The sequence below is a fragment of the Gossypium raimondii genome, chromosome 10 (assembly GCF_025698545.1).
Source record: "Gossypium raimondii isolate GPD5lz chromosome 10, ASM2569854v1, whole genome shotgun sequence".
Taxonomy (NCBI): Eukaryota; Viridiplantae; Streptophyta; class Magnoliopsida; order Malvales; family Malvaceae; genus Gossypium; species Gossypium raimondii.
Genome location: NC_068574.1, coordinates 61780430 through 61790873, shown reverse-complemented (window position 1 = coordinate 61790873; position 10444 = coordinate 61780430). Strand labels below are relative to the sequence as shown.

Sequence of the window (10444 nt, the reverse complement as noted above, 5' to 3'; positions counted from 1 at the left end):
ATTAATGTCACGTGACTAAAGAGAGAATAATTTTTAAAAAATGAAAATAGTTTTTGACTGCAATGCCTAAATGACCAATTGTGCAATTTACCCAACATTTAATGCTACCTTGCAATAAATGAAAAAGCATAGGCGTGGTGGGTCATCATGTCTGTTGTCTTCTTCACTTTTTAGTTGTATCCGCGAAAGTAATACATGTTTTTTGAAACATACAATACACTTGAAACTTGCTTACTTTTACATTGACTTGCCTTTTCTCAAATTACTATTTCCATCGTTCAAAACTCATCGCTCAATCCTTCTCTTATATTTTGCAAAGGTACGCCATCTGCTTTCATTTGTTCTGTCTTGTTTGTTTACAGAAGCTTTACTTTCTGCTCATTTTTACTTGTACCTTTTTCTTCTGCTTTTGTTTTGATTTCTGTTGTGGCTGTGGTTTTTCAGTTTACTTGCTCTTTGCTCTCTCAATGGACTTTGTTATTGCCATCGTTAGCTCTATTGTCGCTAAAGCTGCGGAGTATACGATTTCTCCTATCATAAACCATGTCAAATACCTTTCCAATCATCAGCAAAATGTTGAGACCCTCAAGCACCAAGCTGAGAAGCTGAAAGTTGCAAGGGACAGAGTGCAGCATTCTGTTGATGCAGCTTCACGAAACGGCAAAGAGATCGAAGGTTATGTTGACAAATGGTTGTCTGCAGTCGACACAAAGATCCTTGAACAAGTAGAGAAAGTGACGCAAGATGAAGAAAAAGCAAAGAAAAAGTGTTTCGTTGGTTTGTGTCCTAATTTCTGGACTCGTTACAAGCTTAGCCTGAAAGCTGCAGAGGAGGCGAAGGCTGTTGCCGAGCTACTTGAACAGGGCAAGTTTGACGAGGTTTCTTATCCTGTGCCTCTGCAAGGTATCACTATCACACCATTTAAAGGGTACGAGGATTTTGAGTCAAGAAAGTTGGTTTTGAATGGAATAATGGAGGCACTAAATGATGATAGCGTCAGCGTTATTGGGGTGCACGGTATGGGTGGGATCGGAAAAACAACGCTAGTCAAAGAAATCGCTAGAAAGGTCAAGGGCAATTTATTTGATTCGGTTGTCATAGCAACAGTAACTCAAGCCATTGATATTGAGAAAGTTCAGAACAGAATTGCAGAGTTATTGGGCTTGAAATTTGAGGAACAGAGTACTGATGTAAAGGCACTTCGACTACGAGAAAGATTGAAGAAAGAGAAGAGGGTTCTGGTTGTCTTGGATGACATTTGGGCCAAGGTTGATATTGAGGAAGTTGGGATCCCTTTGGGAGATGAGCACAAGGGATGCAAGTTGCTGCTAACTTCTAGAGAGCTAAATGTTTTATCAAATGGGATGGATGCTCAGAAATATTTTTTTGTTGGGTTTTTAAATGAAAACGAGGCCTGGGACCTGTTCAAGAAGAAGGCTGGCGACTGCGTTGAAAGTTGTGATTTGAAGCCTGCAGCTATGGAGGTAGCCAAAAAATGTGCAGGATTGCCCATAGCCATTGCGACAGTTGCAGGGGCTTTGAGAAACAAAAGATTGTTTGAGTGGAAGAATGCTTTACGAGAACTAGAGAGGCCTTCATCAAGCAACTTCACGGGGATAGCTGCAGCATATTCAGCTATTGAGTGGAGTTTTAATTATTTAGAAAGTGAGGAAGTTAAGCTGACTTTCTTGCTTTGCTGTGTAATAGGCCATAATGGTCTGGTTGAGAAGTTGATGAGATATACTGTGGGTTTGGGTTTATTTGGTGGTGTCAACACTATGGAAGAAGCTAGAAATGAAGTATTGACGGTTGTGGCTAATCTCAAAGCGTCTTCCCTGCTGCTTGATAGTTATGATGATGAGCACTTTGATATCCATGATGTTGTTTGGGATGCTGCTTTAGCTATTGCATCGAGGGACTACCATATGCTTGTTTTGAGAGATCATATTCCAAAGGAGTGGTCCGATAAGGCGAAAATGAACAGCTTGAGAGTGATAAGCTTACCTTGTCCTCAAATTGTAGCCGAGCTTCCTAAGGAGATGGAGTATTCAGGTCTTTCCTTTTTCCATATGGCCCCTGATGATTCAGTGGCAATTCCTCCCGATTTTTTCAGACGAATTGAAAGGCTCAAAGTCTTGGATTTACCTTCATATTCCTATCTACCTGAGTCAATTAATCACCTCATAGATCTTCGCATGTTATGTCTAGGAGGATGTCTAGTTGAAGACATAACCATCATTGGAGAGCTCAAAAATTTAGAAATCCTCGACCTTGCTTTCTCAAGGATCAAAGAACTACCCAAGGAGATAGCACAATTGACTCGGTTAAGGTTGTTAGATTTGACTGGGTGTAGAAAACTCAAAATCATCCCACCAAATGTCTTATCAAGTTTGTCTAAATTAGAAGAATTATATATGGAGGGAAGCTTTGTTGAATGGGAAAATGAAGGAGTAGTTGACAACGAGAGGAGAAATGCAAGCCTGGATGAATTAAACAATTTGTCTCGTCTAACTACTTTATATGTTCGTATTTCTGATATCCAAATGATTCCAAAGCATCGATTTATTGAGACATTGAACAGATACAGGATTATTGTAGGTGATCATCCTATATCCAACTGGCTCCCAAGACATGAATGTTCAAGGACATTGGAGCTCTATTTATATACAAACATTTGTTTGGATAATGGGGTGAAAATGTTGCTGGGAAAGGCTGAATATTTGCACCTAGACCTAAAAGGTCTTGAAGGCATCAAGAATGTACTTGCAGAGTTAAATAAAGGGAACGATTTTCCACATTTACAGAATCTTCATGTCGAAAATGGTATGCAGGTGCAATATATCACATTGAACAAAATTGAGTTTTCTGAATTACGTTTCATAACACTTGAGTGTCTGCCGCAACTTATTAGCTTTTGCTGTCAAGAGGAAAGGTGTTCCACGAGTTTTGAGCCCCTACCACTTTTCATTAATCAGGTATTTGTTTGACATTATTCATATATTCTTTTACAACTTTTATTTATACTGCAACTATTTAGTGACATCGTCAAAAAGTTATAATTCTAATAATAAAATAATTAATTATCCAATGGTTTTTAAGGCTAAAAAATAAATTTCAAACCCAAAATTTAACTTTTAATTCAAACTGATCGAAAGTCCAAATTCAATTCAATAGGCAAAAATTATGAAAATTTAATTGGAATTCACAGTTCGAACTAAAATTCTTTAAAATCAAAAATCATATTTTCAAATTATGTTACGTATTATCTTTTCGTTTCCCTTCCATTTAGATTTTTAGAAGAAAAGAATTGTTTGTAAATGTATGCAACTTGTTTTCCATCATTCCATTAACAACAACATAATATGGCACAAGCAGACATATCATTGGAGTTCGAATTTGAGGAGGTTGATCATCACTAGATGCGGCAAGTGGGAGCACCTGTTATCACCCTCTGTCGCCAGGAGTCTGGTGCAGCTCCACCGCTTTGAGATAGTGGGTTGTGAGTCCTTAAGGGAGATAATATTTACAGAGGAAATAGAAGAAGAAGAAGAAATGAATAATGTGATTTGTTTCCCCCGATTAAACTTTCTGCGTATGAATTACCTTCGAAACCTCATCTCCTTCTGCTCAGGAAATTATAATATCGAATTCCCTTTGTTGAAAGAGCTAAATATTGTGGGTTGCCCGAAATTAAAAGAATTCATTAGTGAAAGCAGTATTGTGTCCGGCATGCATGCTCTCTTCAATGAGAAGGTGATTTATTTATTTCATTAGTCTTGCACTCTTATATGATTCAGTTGATTCGTCCTGCATTACATGAGCTAACTTTGTTATGGGCATGAATGATATATATGAATAGGTTGCAATTCCAAGCTTGGAAAGGATGACAATCTCCGAGTTGACAAAAGCGAAGATGATATTTCATAATGAGCTAGCACCAGATTCTTTTCAAAATCTACGAGAATTAAGTGTTTCAGACTGTGAGAGTCTAAAAAATCTATTTCCAGCGTTAATAGCCAAACATCTTCCGCAACTTGAACATTTATGGATAAGACGGTGTGGGGTGGAGGAGATTGTATCGGAAGGGGAAGGTGTAGAGGAGCAGCCTGTGAGTTTTGAGTTTCCCAAAGTGTCTTCCCTTACGGTTGACCACTTAGAAAAGCTCAAATGTTTCTATAAAGGGCAACATACAATTGTGTGGCCAATGTTGAAAAATTTGACCACGGACTGTTCTGCTTTGCTAATGATAGTGGGTTTAGAAGATGTTAGAATCCAGGAAACGAAGGGAAATGGGGAGGCAGTATTGTTGGTTGAAGAGGTACGTATATGATCACATGCATGTTGTTATATGCCATAATGATGCAATTTAATTAACTGAATCTTACATTGCTTTGATAGGCATTTCTTTGGAGATATCTATCTAATACTTATATTTAAGTATTTACTGGTTTAGGGTCATCATTGGAATTATGAAATTATATAAATATTAATTGTTAAAATCTTAATTAAGATTATTATGATAATATTTTATATTTTATATTATATTTAAATAAAATTTAAATTTTTATTTTTATTTTTCTAAAAAATGAAGAAGTAATTTATTGCACAGGTAAGATTTTGACAAATAAAATCAACTTACTATTTTACACATTATATGATAAATAGTTATCTGTTTACTTATTATATTCTAACACTTTTTGTTTTAATTTTTATATTAAATAAAATGTTAATATGATTACGGAACACATTTTAAAAATTTAAATTTAAATTTGAAAATGTGAGACGATATATTTTAAAATAGAATAATAACCTTTCAAATTGTAAATTTTAATTTTTTTCTTAATTTAGGCACTCTAAATAAGATAATTGTGTGAATTAGTTACTAATGTTAAAATTTTTGTTTTCTTTTAATGGATTGTTATGTGATATATTAGCACATTGAGTGACTAACAAGTGAAATTTTTATTGACTTTTGATTAAAGTTTAAAGGCATTCTTATAATTAGTCTAAAACTTTTGTGCTTAAACTTTGGTTAATTAAAAAAGTCACTTGTCAGTCATTCAATAGACTAATGTGTCACATTAGCAATCCATTAACAACAGTGACAAATTTGCATAAATATATTATTTAAAGTGATTAAATTGAAAAAAGAATTTGAAGTTGCTAAAATAGGACAAACTTTATTTTAAAGTAACCATCTCTGTAGTTTACCTTTTATTTTTGTGAAAAAGATAGAAAGAAAAAGTACAAAGTGTTCGGACAAGGTGGACAAAAAATAGGCTAAATGCTGAAATAAGGGCCTAACCTTTTAAGGGTTACTCACAACAAAGTTAAAATTTTTAAAATGCTCATGTAAGAGCCTAACATTTACAAAAATGTTCAAATGAAAACCAAACTTTTTAAAGTGCTCAAATAAGTTCCAAAACTTTTTTGAAAGTGCTCAAATAAAACTTTTCAAATAGTGTATATCATGTCTCAAATTATATTTATATTATATTATATTATATTATTTTCAAGCAATATTTGATTCAACTATCATGTACATTTAAAGATTTTTATAAAGGTTGGGCTTATATCAACATTTTGAAAGGTTGCACACTAATTTGAGCATTTAATCGTCAGATTAGAAAGAGAAGAGATTATTGTTTTGTAGGCAATTAAAAAGTAAAACTATCATGTATTATATTAGCCTTTTGTTTTAACTTACATTATTCTACCTTTTTTGTTTAATCAGAAACAATGATTACTTGTGCATTTTAATTCAAACTTCCTATACTTCATTCGGGTTTCTACTTGTGTTTACTACTACTATTATTATTATTATTATCAGTTTTCATTCATAAGGTATTCTGTTTTCTTAAATTTTTAAAAAGAAAATTTCTACTACTCTACATTGGTTTTATTTAAGCATGTACATCAGCATTCAGCTTCATTTGTTAATGTTTAATTGGTTTCCTAGGTCATTCCCAATTTAGAGACACTTGAGTTACGAAATTTTAGTGATACGGATCAATTTCCATCGGATTTGTTCCCTCGCATTAAGGTTTTTGAAGTGGGTGGTGGCTTCCATAGTGGATCTTCTTATATATTTCCTCTTGTCCGAAGATTCTACAATTTGGAAACTCTAAATTTTAGTCATTTTGATTTCAAACATGTAGTCCCTTGTAAGGGAGATGTTGGGACTCTCTCACCAATAAAAAATCTGGAATTGCTTTCTTCCAAAAATCTTAAGCATGTATGGAGGAAAGATTCGGAACTTGGTCATATTCTCTCTAATCTCCAAAAACTCAGAATTTCGTATTGTGGTGATTTGAAAAATATTGGAGCCTCGTCATTATCTTTCCAAAATCTCACAACTTTGGTGGTGTCAAATTGCAAAATGATGACAAATTTAGTTACACCCTTAGTAGTTAAGAATCTGGTGCAATTAACAACAATGAGGGTAAACGACTGCACTGAAATGACAGAAATAGTGACAAATGAGGGAGACTATCATCAGACAATAGTTGTCAGGAAATTGAAATGTTTAGAAATAATCCATCTACAAAGGCTCACAAGCTTTTGTCCAGGGAGTTACACCTTCAACTTCCCTTGTTTGGAAGAAGTAGTTGTGGAAATGTGTCCTAGATTGAAGATCTTTTCTGACGGAGTTTTAAGCACCCCGCAATTACAAAGAGTAAAACAAGGGCCTTACAATCGAAAAGTGTATTGGAAAGGGGACCTGAATACCACCATACAACAGTTGTACACAAAAAAGGTACGGAGTTGGTTCATAATGCTATCTAGCTTCCTCCTGTCTTGATACAATAAAAGTTAGTGCTCGATTTTCTTTCCTATTGTTTCATCATTTAAAAAAAATTAAAACCTACTTGACTAACTTACAAAGAGTGTTTATTTTTGCATTATGAGTGTAATACTATGGATGGATTTGTTGTTTTAGGGTGGATTCAATCGCCCATTTGATTTGAACATCTCTGACACGTTTCCAAAGTTGATAGAAATATGGAAAAGAAACCCTCAAGAAATTTTGGAGTCGAAGAACCTTGGCAGAATGGAGATTTATAAATGTAGCAGCTTGAACTATATTTTTACCCCGTCTATGCTTTTAAGCCTCAAGCAACTAGAAAGGATAGAAGTAAAAGAATGCAATACAATGGAACAAGTGATCAGGGAAGACGAGGAGGGAGCAACCATACATAATTTGATATTTCCTGAGCTCTCCTTTGTAAAAATAGAGACGTGTTCCAACTTGACAAATTTTTATTTGGGAAGTCGACCTCTTGAAATTCCAAATTTGTGGAATATTACAATAGTTGAGTGCCCAAAAATGACGGCATTTTCTTCTACAATTTCAAGAAAGAGTGAAAAAGTGATTGACGAGCAAGACGTGGAAGATTATACTGCCGTTTTATTTTGTGACAAGGTCAGTTTGGCATTCAATCTTTATGATCTAATTAATTCATATGATCTTTCTATTTGATGAATTTGAGCCAAGCGTAAATTTTATTCATATTTGAGATTGATAACTACTCAAGGTTTTACTTGTGTTGGTAAGAGTATGCATCCAAACTATATTTATTTGAAAGACATTTTAAAAACAAATTATTTTTTCTAATTTTTTTCTCTAACCTTAAAATACAACTGAATTTATTTGATGAAAATAGAAAAGTGTAATAATTTATATTGTTATTTATATTCATAAATTCCAAACTCAAATTATTTATGTCAGCAGGTTGTCATTCCCCATTTGGAGTACCTGAAGTTGTCCTCCATTAACATTAATAAGATATGGCACCACCCATCCTACTCACCAGAGAGGAATCAGATGTTCTCTACACTGCGGTCCCTGTGTCTGGAAGACCTTCCCAAACTCAAAGATACCTGCTTTGAGAATGTCTTTGAATTCCCATGGTTAAGAGATTTAACACTAACAAATTGTCCTCTGCTGAGAACATTCATCTCTAAATCTGTATGTGGAGATGAACCTCAAATTCACCAACCTACACAAACAAATGACTCTGCTGTCCTCAATCAAAAGGTCATTTCTTCTTCTTTTACTTTACCATTGTTCTCTTCTCCTTTTACTTCTTTCATTAATCTTTTTCATTTCAACATATTTCAGTTATTAACCCAATCTAATGATTTATTAGGTTGTTTTCCCTCGTTTGGAGAAGTTGCTGATTCAGGGCTGTGATTCGTTAGAAGAAATAATTGAGCTGCAAGCACTCAATGCCAATGAAGCACAGTCAACATCAGCTACTCGGTCTACTATGGCAGAAACAGTGATGACCAAGTTTGTATTTCCCCATCTAACGCACCTTGGACTGGATAAGGTGCCGAGTTTGAAAAGTTTCTACTCTAGGATGCATACCACCCAATGGCCATCATTGAAATTTATGAAGGTTGTTGAATGCCCCAAAGCACAGATATTTGGTGAGGTTGAAATCCCAAACCAACAACCCTTGTTTTGCGTCAATGAGGTATGCTCACTGATAGTTTATATTCCATGTTCATTACTTGAATTTATATCCAAATCAAATGAGGTTCCCTATAAGTTGCCTTTTGAACTAACTCAAATTTAAAGCTCTTTGGTCAATGTTCAATATATTTGTTGGTGTCCAGGACACTTTCCCTGTTTTACAAGAATTGACACTGAAGACGAATGATATGATAAAGGGGATATGTGATGGACAACTCTCATTGCAGTGTTTCCCAAACCTCAAACTTCTTAACCTCCAATTCTTTCCTGAGACATCCACTACTCTTCCATATTCCTTCATTCAGTCACTACCAAAGCTTGAGAAGCTTGTTATAAACAATGCCTCCATTTCTGAAATAGTCCGGTTTGAAGGACTCATCAACGAGGAAAGGCACACATCGGCATGCTATCAGTTAGAGGCCTTAAGGTTGTCTCAACTTCCAGAGCTAACATTAAAGACTTTAGAGCCATTTTTGTTGTCTTTCAAAAATCTATTAAGTATGGAAGTTTCAAGATGCCATGGATTCATCAATCTAATGGCATGCTCGACAGCTAAGAGCCTGACACTACTAGAAAGATTGAGCATAGCTGATTCTGCGTTGGTGGAAGAAATCATATCATGTGAAGGTGAAGACTTACAGGCCAGAATTGTTTTTCCCAAGCTGAAGTATTTGCAACTAAGTCATCTGCCAAGTCTAGCAAGCTTTTCATTGGCGCATCACTCGTTGGAGTTCCCAGTCTTGCAAATGGTGATAGTGACAGACTGCCCAAAAATGAAGAATTTCTCTCAAGGGGAGTTAAGCACACCAAGGCTGGAACATATGCACTTAACAAGAGATGAGGATGGTGAACTGCAGTGGGAAGGCGACCTTAGCACCACCATAAAGCATATGTTCGATCAAATGGTACCAATCATTTCAAAGGATTTAAAGTGTTTTACTTTTAATAATGTTGGCTTTACCTGTCTTTATAATCGTTTCTTTTGATCACGCACGAACAGAATATGCAAAGTTCTCAAGCCATCGAGGTAACTGATCAGTTGCTCCAACTGGAATAAGGAAAGATGTTCCGGTGCTTGTGAGACAAGCTCAGTTTCATTTCAATTCAAGCCAAATGGTAATTTACTCTTCTATTTTCATTATGACTTAACTAATGCTTTACAAATGACTATGGAAATGCCTTTTTCATTGTAGGTTGAGTTGCTCTATTGGAGTATGGGGGCTACCCTCTCCTTTATTCAGTTTTTGCAAATCCACTATTGAACTGTTGCATTTCACATCATGCTTGGCACTGGGAATTACAAACATGTAAACTTTTAGTAGTAAGGATGGATTTCAGCCACGTTATACATTTTGCTGGTATTTTTGTATCAGCTTGGGGGTTTAGACCATGTAATTACGATTGCTACTCATTTTGTGTGTGCTTGTTTCATCTTTTTTGTTCTCTCTATAAAGAATATAATGTACTTATTCCAGTATTTTAATGAAAAGTTGAAGCTAATATCTCCTTTAATCCCAGGATTCTCATATTCATCCTCACAAAAATATAAATGATAATAACACCAATTCTCTGTTTTTAGTGAATAGGAGAAACAATCTAAAGCAAGAAGAAGACAAACCAATGCCATAAATAATTGAATTACATACATGCATGTGTTGGAAAAAAAAACAGCAGCAACAATGAACAACAAAGAGCATAAGCTCATGAAAAACAGCTAACAAAACAATTTGATAAGCTAAAAGAAAAAATGACCGAATAAGAAAGTCCCCCCTTCAGCTTTCATTCCATTTCCATTTCAAAATATAAAGGAGATACAAAAAAAAAAAAAAAAACAAGTCAGTTACCTAAACGTAACTGCTCCTACCAAATTTGGCAAGTTGCCAACTAAAATATTACAAAAGAAAAGCTGAAAAAATTCAGCTGTTACATCCATCAATTTCAAATCTAAAAGTACTAGCTTTAGAT

At 34.9% G+C, this 10444-nt stretch overlaps 1 protein-coding gene across 1 annotated transcript; it reads left to right on the top strand.

Moving 5' to 3' along the window:
* Positions 1-340: 340 nt before the first annotated feature.
* On the top strand, positions 341-9991 carry LOC128031904 (uncharacterized). The gene is made up of 10 exons (XM_052621598.1): positions 341-2975; positions 3376-3753; positions 3860-4318; positions 5960-6757; positions 6941-7423; positions 7733-8038; positions 8151-8480; positions 8623-9384; positions 9480-9595; positions 9673-9991. The coding sequence occupies exons 1-9, from the start codon at positions 468-470 to the stop codon at positions 9534-9536; spliced, it is 6081 nt and encodes a 2026-aa protein (XP_052477558.1). The 5' UTR covers positions 341-467; the 3' UTR covers positions 9537-9595; positions 9673-9991.
* Positions 9992-10444: the final 453 nt, after the last annotated feature.